Source organism: Carassius gibelio, chromosome A9 (assembly GCF_023724105.1).
Source record: "Carassius gibelio isolate Cgi1373 ecotype wild population from Czech Republic chromosome A9, carGib1.2-hapl.c, whole genome shotgun sequence".
Classification (NCBI taxonomy): Eukaryota; Metazoa; Chordata; class Actinopteri; order Cypriniformes; family Cyprinidae; genus Carassius; species Carassius gibelio.
Window position 1 is genome coordinate 5,208,493 of NC_068379.1, and position 21,196 is coordinate 5,229,688.

The 21,196-nt window shown below is 40.0% G+C and overlaps 1 protein-coding gene across 1 annotated transcript in view; it reads left to right on the plus strand.

Annotated features, from left to right (window-relative positions):
- The first annotated feature begins 1,684 nt into the window (after positions 1-1,684).
- LOC128019493 (poliovirus receptor) overlaps positions 1,685-21,196 on the plus strand; it is a 36,565-nt gene continuing 17,053 nt past the window's right edge. Inside the window, exon 1 of the mRNA XM_052605491.1 lies at positions 1,685-1,889. Within this exon, the coding sequence (XP_052461451.1) occupies positions 1,790-1,889 (100 nt within the window). The 5' untranslated portion in view covers positions 1,685-1,789. The remainder of the gene's footprint in view (positions 1,890-21,196) is intronic.

A 21,196-nucleotide genomic window follows, 5' to 3' on the forward strand; every position in this document is an offset into this window, starting at 1 on the left:
ACTGTATGAACTTAAAAAATCACAAAGAGTAGTATTCCAATGGTATGTGCCATATTTAGTAGGATATCTATCCTGCCATTCATCAGGTGTCAAATTTAAATCTCCAACAATCAAAATAAGTTCGGTATGATACATTTCCTTATATTCAGTGACTACATCCGTAACTTCTGATAACAGCATTTTGTTCTCATTACTACCATTAAAGCCATAAACGTTTACCAAAATAATAAAAATCCCCCCCCACAACAGCAAGCCAGTGACCAAATCCATCAGCTTTAAAAGTGATTACTTTCCCTGGACATTTATTGAAGCAGATGGCTACACCGCCAGACCGATTAGAGCCATGACTGAATATAATCTTTTTCCCCCATTGGTTTGACCAGAAGGTGGCATCAGCGTCACAGGAGTGAGTCTCTTGTAAGAAAATACATTGGGCATTTTGACCCTTACAAAACAAAAATACAGCTTTCCTCTTCACTGAATCTCTAAGGCCTCTTGTGTTCAAAGAAGTTAACAATAAACTCGTCTTTAACATAAAAAAATGAAAAATGTTTTAACAAACAATACTGCTGTAACAATAAAGCAGTAACAATAGCCACCAAAGGAAACAAAAATATATATTTAGCCTAATATATAGTCTAACTATATTAGTAAAGATCTCTTTTTAGTTCTTTAGAAATATAACTAACGGGTAATCCTCTAACATTTAAACAAATAGGGATGTAACGTTACCCTGCCTTTAAATGATAATTTTCAAAAGTCTTTCCATGCCTATGATGATTTTTTTTTATTATTATTATTCTCTGGCATATATGCGACGACCGTTTATGTAGCCAAAAGGTCCCCTGTAATAAGTCTTTTCATCCGCTTTCCTTGCTTGCAGAATTTGCGCCCAGAGTTTTCCCCTTTCCTGCATGTCGTCCTTCGTCAAATCCTGATCCCTGCAGCCTCACAGACCTGCGACTTTTTAGTCATTCTCCAGATTTACTCACTATGTGAAAATGTCTCAAAATACTTTTCATTATAACTTGTTAAGCTTCCATGTAACTTTAGTTTAAGAATATAAGTTGACTGAGGACAATATTTGTATGTACACAATTTTGTCATGCATTATGGACTGAAGTTCCTTTGCTTAAATTATTTTATTTTACATTTATTTGTATTTATTTTCTTTATCGAAATTTGTTTCATTTAATTGTTTTTATATATGTCCTGTCCATAAGTCTCCCAATGAGAGATTTTGTAAATGGAGTTTTGTAAATAAGTGTGTTCAAACAAATTACAAAAAATAAAAAATAAACACACATCCTGTCATGTTTGTCTATGAAAGACGATCGAACCAATCTGAGTATGGGCGCACGTCCTGATTTTGCCAAGTCCGATGTGTTCCTAGGTCGACATATTTTGTTGACCCTGGAACAACATTTTACTCCAAAAATATATTCTTAACCATATCACTACACCTAAACCTAACCTTAACCATAAGTAATCCCTAAAATCAGAGGAAATGATAGATGGATGACACTGATGTACAAGCACCAAACACTGATTTTAAGCGTAAACTTCACAATATCTATAAACTGGTTCTTCAAATCTGATTGGTTAATCACAATGTTGTTGCGAGGCAGAACCTGATTTTACCAAGTGAGACATGTTCCTGGGACAACATAGTTGTGATTAGCCAACACATCAAACTTGGCAAAATCAGGACGTGCTTCTGCGAGTATGGGCGGGGGTAACCCAGCCACAATAAAATGAAACGCACACTGATGTCGTGTCTTAAAGTGAAATGGTTAAACTCAACATGCTCCATTACTCTTTTTGGAAAAAAGAAACGGTGATATTGTTTGTTGTACTTTCGTTGTCCGTCATCTGCGTCAGAATGTCAGGTGAGTAGCCTATGTTTACTTCTATGCATTGCATGACGCATTTTTAAAGTGTTTGCTTATCTGAAATGTGTTCGTCAAACAGACGTTTAGAAAAGGTGTTAAAGCTGTTTAGGATTTAGATTAGAATAGGTGTAATGCAACATCTTCCTCCTCCACTTGTCCTTCAAAGCAGCTTGAAGTAAGCTTGTGTTACAGAAGTAACCATCGATACAAGTTTTATTCATGTTACAGTGTGCTACAGTTTGTTGCGGGTTATTATTGTCATTCAGTAACAAAAGCTTCCTTCAAGCTAAACGTTACATAAACGTATTAAAGGATTTACAAATGGAAACTGTCTTAATTGCTTTCTTATTAAGTGAATAGAAAATCGTCTTCACATGAATTCGAATTTCTTCTTCAAGAACCAAAAATAAAGGATTGGTTTTACTGTACTTTTGTGGATATGAAATTTCGCAAAAATTAAAATTAAATTTATAATGTAATACTCTTTGTTTTTATTTGAATGGATATTAGTAAAACCAAATAAAACGTTTTCTAAGCACAAAAGAAAAGTGGGGTCAATGTTATCAATTATAAATCTAGTCAAATCTTTCCAAAATATTTTAACATAATAGCAATGCCAAAATAAATGAAACAAAGTTTCAGTACTCATATTACAAAAAGAACAATTCAAATCAATGTCATTTTTAAATTTAACAAGAAAATTATATACTTGGTATTATCTATGTAAAATTTTTAAAGATACTTCCTTGACTTTATTTACCAATATGTATTTGTTTGGCAAGGTCCAAATGTTCTTCCATATTAAACCTTTAACTAATCTGTTCCAATCAAATATACAGTTAGGAGAAGAAACCATATCTTTTTGAAGTAAGGAGCGAACAATTTTGTTAACATTAATATTTTTAGGGCCAAAACAAAGTTTTCCAATATGAGTATCAAATAAATCAAAGGTAGAGGGGGGTGTAATACTGTTCTGGGTATTAGCTCTGAATAAGGCCAAAACTCCTGTCGGAATTGCATCCATGACAATAGAAAACTCCTTTTTTTTTTAGGATGTAGTGTGCGTGATGTCACCTGTAGACTCCTGAAGAGCATTTTTTAAGCTCCTTTTGAAGCTGTGTACCAAAGTTGAGTGTACACGCTTCGAAGACCAGTGCTGTGTCTGAAATAGCTCACTCATTCACTAATCCCTATATAGTGTATGGCAGTAGATTTCACTATATCAGGAAGGAGTGAACAAATAAATAAGTGAATGGATTCGGACTTTGAGCTGTTGCAAAAACATTGCCTTAAATACTTTTATATTACATGTACCTTATTTTATAAAATAATATTAAAAGCAATAACACTCAAAATGACTTTATATTTAAATTATATATAACAGAGTGGGTACAGTGTGGGCTGGGTGTGGGCACAGTGGGGAGAGCGCGGGTACAATGTGGGCTGGGTGTGGGCACAGTGGGGAGAGCATGGGTACAGTGTGGGCTGGGTGTGGGCACAGTGGGGAGAGTGTGGGGACAGTGTGGGCTGGGTGTGGGGACAGTGGGGAGAGTGTGGGTACAGTGTGGGCTGGGTGTGGGCACAGCGGGGAGAGTGTGGGGACAGTGTGGGCTGGGTGTGGGGACAGTGGGGAGAGTGCGGGGACAGTGTGGGCTGGGTGTGGGGACAGTGGGGAGAGTGCGGGGACAGTGTGGGCTGGGTGTGGGCTCATTGGGGAGAGTGCGGGGACAGTGTGGGCTGGGTGTGGGCACATGAGGGAAGGGCGCGGGAACAGTGTGGGCTGGGTGTGGGCACAGTGGGGAGAGTGCGGGGACAGTGTGGGCTGGGTGTGGGGAGAGCGCGGGGACAGTGGGGCTGGGTGTGGGGAGAGCGCGGGGACAGTGGGGCTGGGTGTGGGGAGAGCGCGGGGACAGTGTGGGCTGGGTGTGGGCACAGTGGGGAGAGTGTGGGTACAGTGTGGGCTGGGTGTGGGGACAGTGGGGCTGGGTGTGGGCACAGCGGGGAGAGCGCGGGGACAGTGTGGGCTGGGTGTGGGCACAGCGGGGAGAGCGCGGGGACAGTGTGGGCTGGGTGTGGGCACAGCGGGGAGAGCGCGGGGACAGTGTGGGCTGGGTGTGGGCACAGTGGGGAGAGCGCGGGGACAGTGTGGGCTGGGTGTGGGCACAGTGGGGAGAGCGCGGGGACAGTGTGGGCTGGGTGTGGGCACAGTGGGGAGAGCGCGGGGACAGTGTGGGGTGCGGGGACAGTGTGGGCTGGGTGAGGGCACAGTGGGGAGAGCGCGGGGACAGTGTGGGCTTGGTGTGGGGACTGTGGGGAGAGTGTGGGGACAGTGTGGGCTGGGTGTGGGGACAGTGTGGGCTGGGTGTGGGCACAGTGGGGAGAGCGCGGGGACCGTGTGGGCTGGGTGAGGGCACAGTGGGGAGAGCGCGGGGACAGTGTGGGCTGGGTGAGGGCACTGTGGGGAGAGCGCGGGGACAGTGTGGGCTGGGTGTGGGCACAGTGGGGAGAGCGCGGGGACCGAGTGGGCTGGGTGTGGGCACAGTGGGGAGAGTGCGGGGACAGAGTGGGCTGGGTGTGGGCACATGAGGGAAGGGCGCAGGAACAGTGTGGGCTGGGTGTGGGCACAGTGGGGAGAGTGTGGGAATACTGTGGGCCAAAAGTGTGCCCTCTATTCGTCCAAAGTAGCGTCGCAGCTGAAAATGGGGACCTAGGGCCCCAGCAGTCCTCACAGTATCCCCACACTTTGGAGGGAAATGTAGACATAAACCTGTGTAGGGCCTTTGTGGCCTTAACAAATAAAATGTTGTACCTGCAGAATGCTGCAATATTACTATTAAATCACATGCAGAATAATTATAAGATGAAAGTAGAAGTAATAAATTAAAGAGTCATAAATTTCAAATACTTTGATTTATTCACGGCCATGTAATAAATGCAGAAAAACACTGTTCAGAAGTTTAGGATAGGTAAGATTTGTAAATGTTTTTGAAACAATTCTCTTATGCTCACCAAAACTACATTTATTTGATAAGAAATACAGTTAAAGCAGTAACATTATGAAATATTACAATTTTAAATAACCGTAAAAAAATACTGTTTTACTCTGATGTTTACATTTTCAGCAGCCATTACTCCAGTCTTCTGTGTCATACAATCCAAACTAAATTATAAAAATATTCTGTTTTGGTACTCAATAAACTTTTTTCTTAGCATCTCAAAAACGGTTGTGCTGCTTAATTTTTGGAAACAGTAATATATTTTTTCAGGTTACTTTGAATAGAGGTTTTAAAAGAGCAGCCTTTTTTTTTCCTTTTTAATGATTTTTGTCCAACAATGTAAAAGTGTTTACTGTTGCTTCTTATCAGTTTAATGCCTTGCTGAATACATGTAATATCTTAAAGAAAAATAAAAAATAAAAACGTTCTGACCCCAAACTATTGAACACTAGAATATACTGAATAGATTTATAAAACAGAATAATGACCAATTATAACTCCATTATAACATTAATGTCACGATCGGTGTACTGGAAACATCGAGAGAGAGATCCAATTGCAGGTATGGTGTTTATTTGAGGGCAAATCCAAAGGGGTAAACAGTCCAGGCAGGGTCAAAACCAGAAGATCCAAAACATAACATGAACAAGATACGAACACTAGGCAAGGCAAGGATGACGGACATGAAATAACTGTAACATTAAACAAGGACTCCGTGACAAAGACTCAGACAGACCAGGTATTTATACACAGAAGGATAATGGGGAAACAGGAGACAGGTGGGGGAACAATCAATTACAAAACAAGGAGGACGGTGACCAAATAATGGAACAGGAAGTGAGTAGGTGACAGACACCGTGAGAAAGGGGGACATCTATTGGAACCCCAGGGAACACAACCCAGACACTGTGACAATTAAATAGATATTATAGATAATTATAGATAAATCAATCCCCTAAGGGGCACCAGTAGAGCTCTGCCTGATCTCTGATCTTCTTCTCCTTCCACCGTCCCAAGTCTCTTATGTTACAGAGCCACTTTAATAGAAGTCTCAATTTAAGATGCTATAGCATGGCTGCTTTTTATTCCAGCATCTACCTGAGAAAGAAAACAACAATTAAAATGTAAATATATTTGTGTGTGTGTGTGTGTGTGAGAGAGAGTTTATATATGTTTATATTCAGCCTATTAAGATAATGCTGTAAATACGAATCTGAAAAAGAAGCTTTAAATATTTTAACGTGCATGATCAAATCCAACCACCCCTATAGATTTGAGATTCACTTTCTGTTATCTGAGACCAACAGAAAAGCATCTTGGGGACATGGATTTAAAACTTTAACAAGACTCAAATTGACACAGACAGAGTAAAAGACTGCAGTAAAGCGCTTCATGGTACGGTGAATGCAAAATGCAGAACATTAAATAACATTAAAACATGCAGAACATTAATACCTACTGCAGGGCTGCCAACTTTTGAGTTTATCTTAAGCCCTATTCGGACGGGACTAGTTTTACAGGGGGTCGTTAGAGAAATCGGTGTTTCACAGACGTACTTACCTGGTGATTTTAATCCCGTCCGAATCTGCCACGTCTGTGTTTTTCTCACACAACCTCTGTGATAATTCCAGAGCAAATTACCTACCGTTTTTCTGCAAACTCCGTGATCCTCTGAGAAAACTAATCCTGTCCGAATGCGAATGTCTGTGATTGCCGGTGATATTTTATTTCACAACGCGTTTCCTTGTGTGTTTTGGCCAACATGAATTACCGTAGATGCTCTTAACGTGCGCATGTTTCATATATTTGCTTAGCGGCAAATAAATAATAATAAAAAAATAATACAAATAATAAAATCAAGAGCAAGATCGCGTAAACTGTTAATACCGGCTATTGTGATATCAACATCAGGTAAGATTACTCACTTTCATTTATGTACTCAGTTACATAATGTTTTAATTACATTTAATAAAAAAAAAGAAAAGAAAAGAAAAAAAAGTTAAACTAAAGGAACCACACATTAACATGGTTTTGCTATACTAGCCATTTAGTATTTATTGTGTAATAATACTAAGGCAATCATTTTGAATGAATTAAATGCACGCATTCAGAGCGCGTGATCTCTGTGACGCCCAGATCCACAAATCAGACCCTCCCACCTCTGTAATAAACACGGAGATACTAGTCCCGTCCGAATTGGTACATGAAAATCACAGACGTCAGGTGGTAAGAATCGAAACTCAAACGTAGTTTAGAAAACTAGTCCTGTCCGAATAGTGATTTAGAGTGAGATTTTGAGGTGGGGCTTTTTTATGGGGAGGGGCTTATGGAAGGGCTTGGCTTGGTGTGGAAAAAAATACAAACACCAAATCCTTGCATTAGCAGAACTGTATTAAGTATATATTGATTGTCAAAGTATTTGGTATATGTACAGAATTTATTGGGAGATTTACATTTAATTTTCACAAACATTTTACAGAAATAGGATTAACATCCATACTGACACCACCACCAGTCAAATATCTGGACATGATTGATGAGTTGTGATTGATATAAATAAAATCTTTTTAATATGGGATGTCGTTGACTTGACATTATGTTTTAAGAAAACAATATTTAACATTAACTACTAGGCATGTCCAGATATTTGTCATCTGGAAATGCTTTTGTACTGTTTTGTTATGATAAAGTTATGTAAAATAACTGCTCAGTGCTGCAAAACAAACTAACTTAATCATATATAAACTATATAACAGCATATGTTTATTATTAGTTACTAGCCTAAACTGTACAGAGACATGGAGCACCCTGTAACTCACTGCGCGGGACTGTTTTCTTAAACCCACACCCGCACGCTCCCGCTGAATGTATGACCAGGCCCGCCCGCTCCCGCAATGTTTGGGTCCACTCCCGCCCGCTCCCGCCGGACTTTAAATGTACACAAATAGGTAGGCTACTCAGACTAAATATTCGTTCAAGTTAGCAGAATAACCGATTTTAAACATGATTGCATCTAAATAATATGAAGTAACCAATGCTAATGCCAAATGGTATTTTTTATTAGATTTATAAAAAAAATTAAAACCATTAAAAATCGTTAAAACAAAACCAAAAGCGGCACCTCATTTTTTAAACACAGGCTAGGCCTACTGCATACATGCACCAAACATAAATAACTTTAAAATTAAATAAACACCTTGTTTGCTTTTAAAGAACTTTGAAAATAAGCTAGTTATAATTTCTGACAGAACTTTCATTTTTTGGAAAAATTTGCTCTTTAAAAATTAACTAATGACTTTAACTTGATGCATGAATATGCAGTGTTAAATAAATTAAAGTGTACTTACATGACAAAAGATGCAGTGACCTGTTCCTAGTGACACTTTTTTGCATCTGACACAAACTAAATGGAGAAAAAAAAGAGAAACATCAATGAATATCAGTGAAATATTGCATATATCAATACAAATTAAAATGTATTTTTATTTTAACACAATTGACAAGAGACGCAGGAAGACTGCTAGGTTGATCACTTACAACAGTGGCGTCCTGGAGGACCAGCATCCTGCAGAGTTTATCTCCAGTCTGTCCACACACCTGTCTGAAGTGTGTGATGATCCTGAAGACCTCGATCAGCTGCTTCAGCAGTACAGGATTGAGACTGGAGCTTAACAATCCGATCAGGACTAGATGGCAATCAATACTCAAAAGAGAGAAGACAAACATTATTTTAATGGATTAAAACTAAAGTTTAAAAATGTTTTATATATTGTACAGTATATGGTTTACTATCTGAGAATGGAAAGGGGAGAAAAAAGAAATTATCACTTAAATACAGTCAAGAGAAAACATAATTACACAAATAAGTTACCTTAATAATTTCTAGGCTATATTGTTGCATTTAGGACATTATACGGACTTAAGGTAACTCCATTAGACTACTTTATGTACGTTAGGCTTAACGTTACTGCTCGCTGTAAAACAACAAGACCGAAAAGGAAATTAAACCTAATTAACACCGATATGGACGTTAAAAATTTGAATTTAATGAATCCATGTGCAATGTGAAAGGATATATTACCAGAGATTACGTTGCCTCAGAAAACAATCTGAAGTCTGCTGTTAAAACAGTTGGTCATTTAAAAACGCCACTAGCAACATTGTTAATAAAAATAAAATGTGTAATTTCATTCCTAAATAATTAATTCACAACTATTTTGACATTGTACAAATTAACTGAGAAATTTAAAAAGCTTACCTGGTTGAGCGGAGCTGGGCGGTATTAGCATAGTATTAGTTGAAGTCGGAATGACAGCTCATTAACTATGCAGAGTTCCGGCAGTTCCTGCTCTCATTGGCTAGAATTAATCACGTGCTGTAGATGCCTTCCTACCTTGGAATCAGGCGGCAAGGAAGTCGACCGGAAGTTAAAGTCGGCTGCGTGCTGCCATCTTGTAGCAGAACTTCACATGCGTTAGCATTCCCATTGATTCCCATTCATTTTGGCGTCACTTTGACAGCGAATAACTTTACATCTAAGGCGTTTAAAGACTCCGTTTGTCCATTATTTATTTCTAAAGATACACGACAATGTATAAAGGGCTCCATTACCTTCTATGTTACGTTATGGCCCCGTAGAAACAGTTTTTGTAAAAAATAGGCTAACGATTGCGTCATAACCACTCGACTCTTTGTCGCATTACCGTACAGACAAGAGGAGAAGCTCGCAGGCAATTAACTTAATATGGCGTACTGGCGTTACATTTTAAAATACTAAATAATTAATCAGAATACTTACTCCTGCTCACTCACGACAAAGAATTCCCCGCTCAAGCTCGCCGTCTCTGCAAGATTAACGATGGCAGTTTGCACGCACAGCTACTAGAAGATTTACATCTGGCAGACAGGTTGCTGACGTCGTCAAGCTTCGTTTGAGTCTGCGCGTCAGAAACGGAAGTGCTAAAAAACACTAAAAATGGGCTTCAATTGTCCCAGTTGAGTTCCAATGGGTTCGCTGTGTCCATTTATTTTACTGTCTATGCTTGGAATGCCACCTCCAAAGGCAGCATTTTTCAGTTTTCGGATGCAGTTTTTGAGCTTCAAAAACAGTATTCAGGAGTCTATGGGTGACGTCACGGACACTACATTTTAACATGGGGGCTGCATCCGAAAACTGAAAAATGCTGCCTTTGGAGGTCGCATTCCAAGGTAGGAAGGCATCAAAGCACGTCTGAAATCAATGTCAGCTTCATTAAATGTTTTTCATTCTGTGACAGTTAAGCCAAAAAATAAAGATGGCGTCTTAAAGTTGCGGTCGGTGGTCAGTTTGTGTTTAAATGTATGTTTCTGAACAACCTTTTCCACTTTTTATGTAATTTCTAGTGAGAAATTAATATAGCAGTAATGAAATATCCACTTTATATTTGGCTGTAGATCATTAAACCATTACTGAGCCTCAGAAGCCTGTCCGAAATCCGTTTCATGTCCGAAATCCGTTTCATGAAATCCTCGGCATTGGTTTGAAAATGACACGGCAATATAATGCAAAGTATGGTTATATGTAGATAGTCATGGAGTACCTTGATTTATATATTAAAATTTTATTTATATACAGTATTGTTCAAAATAATAGCAGTACAATGTGACTAACCAGAATAATCAAGGTTTTTAGTATATTTTTTATTGCTACGTGGCAAACAAGTTACCAGTAGGTTCAGTAGATTGTCAGAAAACAAACAAGACCCAGCATTCATGATATGCACGCTCTTAAGGCTGTGCAATTGGGCAATTAGTTGAAAGGGGTGTGTTCAAAAAAATAGCAGTGTCTACCTTTGACTGTACAAACTCAAAACTATTTTGTACAAACATTTTTTTTTTCTGGGATTTAGCAATCCTGTGAATCACTAAACTAATATTTAGTTGTATGACCACAGTTTTTTAAAACTGCTTGACATCTGTGTGGCATGGAGTCAACCAACTTGTGGCACCTCTCAGCTGTTATTCCACTCCATGATTCTTTAACAACATTCCACAATTCATTCACATTTCTTGGTTTTGCTTCAGAAACAGCATTTTTGATATCACCCCACAAGTTCTCAATTGGATTAAGGTCTGGAGATTGGGCTGGCCAATCCATAACATTAATTTTGTTGGTTTGGAACCAAGACTTTGCCCGTTTACTAGTGTGTTTTGGGTCATTGTCTTGTTGAAACAACCATTTCAAGGGCATGTCCTCTTCAGCATAGGGCAACATGACCTCTTCAAGTATTTTAACATATGCAAACTGATCCATGATCCCTGGTATGCGATAAATAGGCCCAACACCATAGTAGGAGAAACATGCCCATATCATGATGCTTGCACCTCCATGCTTCACTGTCTTCACTGTGTACTGTGGCTTGAATTCAGAGTTTGGGGGTCGTCTCACAAACTGCCTGTGGCCCTTGGACCCAAAAAGAACAATTTTACTCTCATCAGTCCACAAAATGTTCCTCCATTTCTCTTTAGGCCAGTTGATGTGTTCTTTGGCAAATTGTAACCTCTTCTGCATATCCCTTTTTTTTAACAGAGGGACTTTGCGGGGGATTCTTGAAAATAGATTAGCTTCACACAGACGTCTTCTAACTGTCACAGTACTTACAGGTAACTCCAGACTGTCTTTGATCATCCTGGAGGTGATCATTGGCTGAGCCTTTGCCATTCTGGTTATTCTTCTATCCATTTTGATGGTTGTCTTCCGTTTTCTTCCACGTCTCTCTGGTTTTGCTCTCCATTTTAAGGCATTGGAGATCATTTTAGCTGAACAGCCTATCATTTTTTGCACCTCTTTATAGGTTTTCCCCTCTCTAATCAACTTTTTAATCAAAGTACGCTGTTCTTCTGAACAATGTCTTGAATGACCCATTTTCCTCAGCTTTCAAATGCATGTTCAACAAGTGTTGGCTTCATCCTTAAATAGGGGCCACCTGATTCACACCTGTTTCTTCACAAAATTGATGACCTCAGTGATTGAATGCCACACTGCTATTTTTTTGAACACATCCCTTTCAACTAATTCAACTAATTGCCCAATTGCACAGCCTTAAGAGCGTGCATATCATGAATGCTGGGTCTCATTTGTTTTCTGAGAATCTACTGAACCTACTGGTAACTTGTTTGCCACGTAGCAATAAAAAAATATACGAAAAACCTTGATTATTCTGGTTAGTCACATTGTACTGCTATTATTTTGAACAATACTGTATATATATACAGTTGTGTTCAAAATTATTCAACCCCCTTGACTTGCAAGACAATTTGCTGTGGAGGATAACATTTTATGAAATCAATTTAACAAAGGCATCAGTAAAGTATTAGAGAAAGTTTGTTAATACACTTTTGAGTGATTCTGAGAATGGAACATTGATGAATCATGATAAAATTCAAATTGGCTCTAAACATTCATGTTCAAAATTATTCAACCCCCTTTGTGCAGAATCTTTTATTCTTTAAAATCACCAATAAACGCTGTCTGTAAGTGTTTAGAAGCTTCTGTCACCTCTCTACTACAGTTTTGGCCCATTCCACACCTGAAAAAGCTTTCAGATCACTGATAATCTTTGGTTTTTACATTGCCACTGCTTTCTTCAAATTCAACCAGATATTTGAAATGAGAATTAAGCCTGGACACTGAACAGATCACTCAAGTACATTCTCTGACTGATCCCTGAACCAAGCAGTAGTAGATTTGGATGTGCACTTTGGTATGACTGGCCTGCAGGAAAGTCCATTGATCATCAGCTTCAGTTTTTGCACCAAAGGCATCACAATTCTTGTCAAAATTGCCTGACACTTTAAAGAATCCATGATGTCCTTCATATACAGTCATGATTTCCACTTCCTTCTACAGTAAGGAAACCCCATAACAGGACTGATCCACCTCCAAGTTTGAGGATGGAGATGGTGTTCTTCTGCTCATGAGCTTTGCCTTTTTTTGCAGCAGACATACCGCTGATCCATGGGTCCAAAAAGTTCCAGTTTGGTCACATCACTCCATATAACATTCCTCCAGAGCTCCACAGGTCCACACAAATGTATTTTATCAAGTTCAAGTTGTCCTTTTGTTCTTCTTGATCAAGAGTGGTATTTATCAAGATGTCTCAACATGAAGGCAATACTTGTCTAGTGTTCGTCTTACACACTGCATTGAAATGGTTTTCCTCCTTTCATCAGGTCATCTTGCAAGTCTTTGGCTGTACATTGCAGGTTTTTTCTCAGTTGCTCTGATTAAACATTTTATGATATTGTGCTTTTTCTTCCACACCCTCAAAGGTTTTCTGGTAAAACACACTTTTAGCTAAGAAACAAGGCTGAGAGCTGTGACTCTAGGAACTTTCAATGTCTTTGAAATCATCATATAGCCTTAGCCTTTCTAAAGTAATACAATATTTCTTCTCTTTCGCTTTTGTGAGATCTCTGTTGACATTTTTGCTACTCAACCTCAATACATGCATGGGCCAAACTGTATGTGTAACAGCTCAAACTAATTCTTTTTTTAATAGAGTTTCTAAAGGCTTAATTGTGTTTTGAGACTGTTTTATTCCCCACCATGCAAATAAGTGATTTAAAAACAGCAATGTTGAATAATTATGACATAGCAGTATTATTAAAAAATCTTATCATAAATATCTCAAATATATTACATTATATATTGACAATATCACTTTTAATATGCCAGTGAACTGTTAAGATGCAAGTCTTATTATATCCTGGATCTTCAGAAAAGCTTGTATTTGTGAAGTACTGCATTCTCTTGGGGATTGAATAATTTTGAACAAAACTGTATATGCATATATGTGTGTGTGTGTGTGTGTGTAACAAATTGTCACCAGTCTCTGAACCTCACCAATAATATACTGAACATCCCCTTAGCCCCTACGAAAATTTACCATGGTTCTGCTACAATAACGTCTCGGTTACGTATGGTAAGCCTCGTTCCCTGAAGGAGGGAACGGAGACGCCACGTCGGATGACCGACGAATATGGGATATCGCTTCGATAGACCAATCTACTTCGAGTGTAAACTAAACGAGCCAATGCACATTGGCATGCAATTATTGCATCCAGCTGCCACTGATCACTGCCAGCGCCCAGGAGGATGCAACACTTCTAGTTGAGTGAGCTCGCAACCTGAACGGGCAGGGCACATCCTGAGCCTGATAAGCCAGGGTTGTTGCATCCACAATCCAGTGGGCCATCCTCTGCTTAGAGACGGCATTCCCCTTCTGCCGGCCTCCGTAACAGACAAAGAGCTGGTCTGAGGTCCTGAAGCTTTGCGTCCGGTCCACGTAGCACCTTAATGCTCGAACAGGACAAAGCAAAGCCAGGGCTGGGTCTGCCTCCTCCAGGGGCAGCGCTTGCAGGTTCACCACTTAGTCTTTGAAGGGTGTAGTGGGAACCTTGGGCACGTAGCCAGGCCGGGGCCTCAGGATTACCTGGGAGTCAGCCGGCCCGAACTCTAGGCACGAATCGTCGACCGAGAATGCATGCAGGTCCCCTACCCTCTTGATGGAGGCCAGTGCAAGCAGGAGCCAATGCACATTGGCATGCAATTATTGCATCCAGCTGCCGCTGATCACTGCGTGAGTATAAGAGGGCAGCAGGTGCAATGCATACCAGTTTTTCGCTGAGGAGCCGAGCCGGGAACTCGGCAGCTCAGCGGCGGTACAGCAACCATGGCGACGGGACGTGGCGTCTCCGTTCCCTCCTTCAGGGAACGAGGGTTACCATACGTAACCGAGACGTTCCCTTTCAGTCGGTCACTCTTGACACCATGTCGGATGACCGACGAATATGGGATCCCTATCAAAGCGCCATGGGTGCTGCCCCTTCCAGTGCCCTGTGCGAGCCGCCTGCGCCCCTATTAGGTGTAGGCCGGGGCTCAGAACAAGTAGCTCCACTCACCATTGTCAAAGCACTACCTCACTGGGTGAGATTGGATAACACTGGGAAAACATACCCGGTCCGCTTGGAGCCGGGACGCTGCGGAAGCCCCATCCTTCCCGAAGGAGGTCTCGGAGGCAAATACACATATAGCATCCGTTTAGGAGTATACGGAGAAATTTGAGGTGATTAAAACCCTCTTGGGAAGGCAAAAGTCTGCCGGGGAAACACGGGCTCTAAGGCTATACCGTGGACTACACACATACGAGTACCGCTTAGGTCTCAATATGGAGCCCAGCCTTCCATGGTTCTCACGGATTCATCATGAAGGCCTGGCGCCGGACGTTCCGCCGCGTCCAGCTGCTTAGGGTGATGGAGGATCTCAACAGGGTCTACAGTACGGACACTCTGGAGCAGTTTTAGCAAGCCGACACTAACCGGGGCCTCTCAGTGCCACTACTCGTTTGAGGTGAGAACACAGGAGGATACCGGCTCTACACGAAGGCTATAGAACCTAGCGAACGTGTTAGGGGTCGCCCAGCCCGCAGCTCTACAAATATCTGTCAGCGCCCAGGAGGATGCAACACTTCTAGTTGAGTGAGCTCGCAACCTGAACGGGCAGGGCACATCCTGAGCCTGATAAGCCAGGGTTATGGCATCCACAATCCAGTGGGCCATCCTCTGCTTAGAGACGGCATTCCCCTTCTGCCGGCCTCCGTAACAGACAAAGAGCTGGTCTGAGGTCCTGAAGCTTTGCGTCTGGTCCACGTAGCACCTTAATGCTCGAACAGGACAAAGCAAAGCCAGGGCTGGGTCTGCCTCCTCCAGGGGCAGCGCTTGCAGGTTCACCACTTAGTCTTTGAAGGGTGTAGTGGGAACCTTGGGCACGTAGCCAGGCCGGGGCCTCAGGATTACCTGGGAGTCAGCTGGCCCGAACTCTAGGCACGAATCGTCGACCGAGAATGCATGCAGGTCCCCTACCCTCTTGATGGAGGCCAGTGCAAGCAGGAGCACAGTTTTCAATGAAAGAAACTTTAGCTCAACTGAATGCAAAGCCTCGAATGGGGCCTGCTGTAGTGATTTAAGCACTAGAGACAGGTCCCAAGAGGGTATACAGGTGGGCCGGGATGGATTTAACCTCCTGGCCCCTCTAAGGAACCTGATGATGAGGTCATGCTTACCCAAAGACTTCCCATTCACAGGGTCATGGTACGCAGCAATAGCGGCAATAGCGGCACTGGGGTGGCTTTCTTTCTGTCTGAGTCCCAGTGGATACCGCTGGTACGCTCCTTGAAGACTCGTTCCAACGAGTCCCAGATCTCGACGCCCAGACACGTGAGGCAGCAATCGTGACCATCACCCGTTGCCAGGTAACGACCGCACCCAGAAACGCACGGGTGAAACGGCATCCTTATAAGGACGATCCGTCGTCTTTATAAAGATGCACCCGTGAAGCTCTTTTAGAGAAATTTGCTCTTTTAGGAAATGCTCTTTTAGTGCTGAGGCGAACAGGGGAATTGGCCGCTTGCAACACGACAGGGGTAGTGCAACCTGAAGTGTGCAATCCACTCGACACAGGAACGACCGCCGCTGAAGCGCCATCTCGCCAACACACGAAGCTTCCGAGAGCGTGCTGAACTCGTAGTTCACAGCAGACACAGTTGAGCAGAGCGATACTAACGCTCTGCTCCGAAGCGAAAAGCTGGTATGCATTGCACCTGCTGCCCTCTTATACTCACGCAGTGATCAGCGGCAGCTGGATGCAATAATTGCATGCCAATGTGCATTGGCTTGTTTAGTTTACACTCGAAGTAGATTGGTCTATCGAAGCGATATCCCATATTCGTCGGTCATCCGACGTGGCGTCGAGAGTGACCGACTGAAAGGGAACTATAGTTAAACTATGGTGTTTTTATAATTACAGCACATGGTAATTAATATGCCAACAAATATTTTACTACAATAGATCCATGGTTACTTTTTGCAAGGAAGTAACTATACAGGTTCTAAAGAACTTGCCCAAAAACACTTGTTACTTTCTGTTATTTGTTTTCTGAACTGCACTACTGAAACCTCATTAATCCTCACAATCCTGTCACAACTAAATTAAGAATTCATTATGAGCAATGCATAGCAAATGAATGATGTTACCATCAAATATGAGAAACCTTAAAGAATGATAGACTGATGTAAATGACTGAAAACTGTTGTAATGCACGTCTTTGCCATAGCTTTTTCATTAAAACATTATACACTGCAAAGTTTAACTTTAAATGACATCAATTAATACATCAAAACCAGTTGATCTCAGTTCATTCTCTATTTCCCTTCAATGAACTTAACACACAAATGTGTTTCATGCCGCAAAAAAAAAAAAAAAACGGTCCTTGGAACAAAATCCTGTGTAAACAAAAGCCCAGAAGATCACCACGCCGGCCTCTTCCCTGTACCCTGGGGGGTTAAACTTGAAAAGGGCTCTGCACTGCAAGCATTCCCTGATGCTGTACATCCGTCTGAACTCGTTCCGGTAGAAAGGAGGACAATTCTTCCAGTTGGCCACAACTTATAGTGTAAAGACAAAATACAGGAAAGATAATAATAATAATTAAAAAAAGTTTAACAGGCTTGTACTACAAAATTCAATTGGAGAATGAGCATTAAACGGGGAAATCTTACGGTCTAGCCAGGCAAACTGTGCCACTTTCCGAAAAACTTCGGAGCACATCCCTAAATCATTTGCAAACCAGAGAAAGTGTCAAATATGCAGTCACCCGCTGACAAAATAACTTCCCTGAGGATTTCCAGGGGAAGCTGTTGATTCAAAAACATACATAGGTTTATTTATACATGTATATAAAAGCTATTACACATTATATAAACACTGAATACAGACAACATTGCTTTAAAACGCTCATTAAAAACTCTATAGATTGTTGTCACAACTGCATACTCATTCTTTTATAATAACACTAATAAAAGGTTAAAATATACAGTACTGTGCAGAAGTATTAGGCATGTTAGTATTTTCACACTGAAAAAAATAGTTTTAAGCCAATTATTCATATCTTTTGCTGTAGTGTGTCTGTAGGATATATTAGTTTAGATTTCCACAAATTCATTTTGCCATTAATTGTAATAATCCAGTGAGATATTTGTATATATTTGTATGCATGATCCACATGAAGATCTTTTACATTGAATATAAATATTTCTGTCTTATATGGTGAACAAAATCCACATTAGATCGCAAACAGTGTTGGGTATAGTTACTTTGGAAAGTAGTTAGTTAGGTTACAACGTTACCATCAATTAAAAGTAATCAGTTATGATACAGCGTTACCTATTCGTAAAAGTAACGCGTTAGAGTACTCATGCGTTACCAAAAATTAAAAGCCGTTTGCAGCGGCTCACACATGACAGACACAGCCCCTGGCCCCTTTAAATGCACCTAAAAGTCGTGACTTCCGACAATGAATAACGTCAGTCATCCGATTTAATTAACACTGCAGGATAACAATAACAGGAAAGACAGTCAGCAATAGGCTATTCCACATGGTGTTTTATTTATTTATTATCACAGAACATATTATTAATCAAAATTCGCACCTACCCAGCCCGGGTAGCCTAGGCTACTGTATATTATGAGCACCACAAGATAACTCCTGATTTTTCTTTAACTTTAAATAATGCAGTTATGAAAGTATAAGTATGCTTACTTGTAAACACAACCTTAAAAAGGCTTGCAGATTTAAATCCATTTAGAAATGATGAACAACCAGCCAGCCAACGATCTAACAGAAATTAACATCTGCCTGTCAAACAAAAATGATAACAAACCGACCGAATTAAATCCTTCACTGCCACACAGGCAAATGACAAATCGCTTAATATCCGAACTAATTATTATTAAAGTGTCACTCACAGAGTGTGCATTTTACCGTTATGTTCTTTTCTTTTTCGTTGACAAATTGAAAATAATGTGCGTACTTCCATAAACCAAACGCTGTCCTCTCTGCCATCTAGACGGGAGTTCGAAAAAAAAACAAAAAAACACACACACACACACAGGGTCAGGCACAGGGCACAGACGTATCACAGCCATTGACTTTACGATCACAGAGCTTCGGCTCCGCTGATACTGTACATCCGCAGGTGGCACAGTAGACCTAGGACTACTGTCTGACAAAAAGCAGGCTGCAGTCGGGATTTTCCTTTCCTTAAAATAACGGATTACTTTTTTTTAAAAATAACGAAGTTACTGATTACTTCCGCACGAAACTAACGCGTTAAGTTACACATTTCAGGAAAAAAGTAATTAGAATACTCTAACGCGTTACTTTGTAACGCGTTACCCACAACACTGATCGCAAACAGAAGTTATTGAAAACACTCGCTGCTGTCTGAAAATGAATTAAGCTGAAATGTTTTTAAATGTCTTTGATGCTGATGTTAACTGATAGCTTATTTATTAAACAATCCAAAGTGCTGACCAATATAGTAATTGTACATAATAACAATTTCATGTCTGAACAACTATGTAGCTGTAATAACTAAAATACCTCTGCATACACACATGTAATAATTAGTTCTTAATGAATGTATGTGCACAAATAACCTGCTTTGCTGGACTCTGCCTGAATACATTGTCTTTTGAATGGTGAAGTTCCTCCCCTCAGTGGTTGAGCTCTAAAAGAACAAATGTCAAGAGGTAGGTATATTGCTAGATATAGTATAGAGTAATGTTTCATGTAGCAACTTTCAAACAGCTACATACATTTGCGGTCCACAGGGCTCTCAAGCAGGGGCGATTCTAGGATTTTTTTCAACTGGGGGGCACAAGAGGGGCCACGATTAATAAATCTTGTGTTGTTTGAACTGTATATCCAAATAATTTCAAGAGTTCAGTAACCTTTAAAATCAGTAATAAACAGTGATACCCTATTATATTTTAATAGCAGTTATTCACTGCTCTAAATAAAAAAAAAAAATCAAATACAATTTGTATTAACTTTTCACTTTACAAAAGTGAAAGAAAAACTGTAATAAATAAAATAATCCAATGTATGAATAGTGTACAACTCACAAATAATAATAATATAATTTATTTATAATAGCCTTATATAATATATATATATAATAGCCTTATTTATATAAATGCAGAATAGCATTAATCATTCATAGAAATAAATACACAATTAATTAATTAATATAACTAATATAAATTTAATATAATTTCATAATATGTTTTTGTTTATTATCCACATCCCATTCAATTTGCATAGCAGCAGTTGCAGTAAATTTGCATTGATGAATAAACAAAATCTACTTATGTCAAGGCTAATTAATCTTGAGCATATTGATTTAAAAATATCATATATCCATACTTTGTTAGAAAGCTACTTGTTCAAAAAGGTAGCTTTAGTTTAACATGTAAAATATGTGGATCCTATAAAACAGTTTAGAATAGCTTAATTAGTCCAGTGTTATTTTAGTATTAGTTATTTATTTTGCTATTTAATCAAGCATTAAATAATTATGTATGATTTTTTTGAGAATGTTTCTGGGTGTCATCAAATGACGTTTTGTCAATAACTTCTGTGAAGGGAGGGAGAGAGAGCTAGAGAGAGAGATTTCCAGGGTGCAGACAGCAATAGCGGAGCACCATGGTGATTTAGAACGCCAACTGAATTTATTAGGAATCTACAGACGCAAATAGACTAAAGGTGTAGAAAAATAAAGACCTATATGTGTATTTTGGACTTTTTTTATTCACCACAAGTCTGAAAGAAGACATGTTACTGAAGACAAACAGCCCCAAATCTCAAAATTGACCAGTAAAAAAAACGATGTTTTTGCATGTGTCTCACCCATATAGACTTTTAAAAAAAAGTCCCAAGTGTGGAGCGTTAGATAAACATTACACGAAAAGTCGCTAATCGACTGCATGATTCAATTATGACTTTATTAGAATTGCTATTATAGTTTTTTTTAAACCATTGCTTTAAATTGCGTTGTTGCCTATATCGGCTCGTTCGGCCGAAAAATAAGTAAATCGTAACGCAGTAAACCCCTCTTACATTCAGCATCAGAGGAGCATAGTAAATATAATGATTAGCATCTTGGTCTGCTCTAGGACATAACATCGTCATCGAACCTGGTCTGTCTAACACCGAAATACGTTAACATTAGTACCAAACACTTGTTGCACTGCAACAACTCGTTAATCGAAAAACATAAGCTATTTAAAATAGGTGCTTTTTTCGTTGGAAAACAGCAGCTCACTATTCTTGGTCCTCGTTGAGAAGCATCGCGACTCAATCATGAGTTATTTACTAAACTGAAAGATTATAATTTGAATTTGTGAGTGACAGACAAGTAGAAATGTGG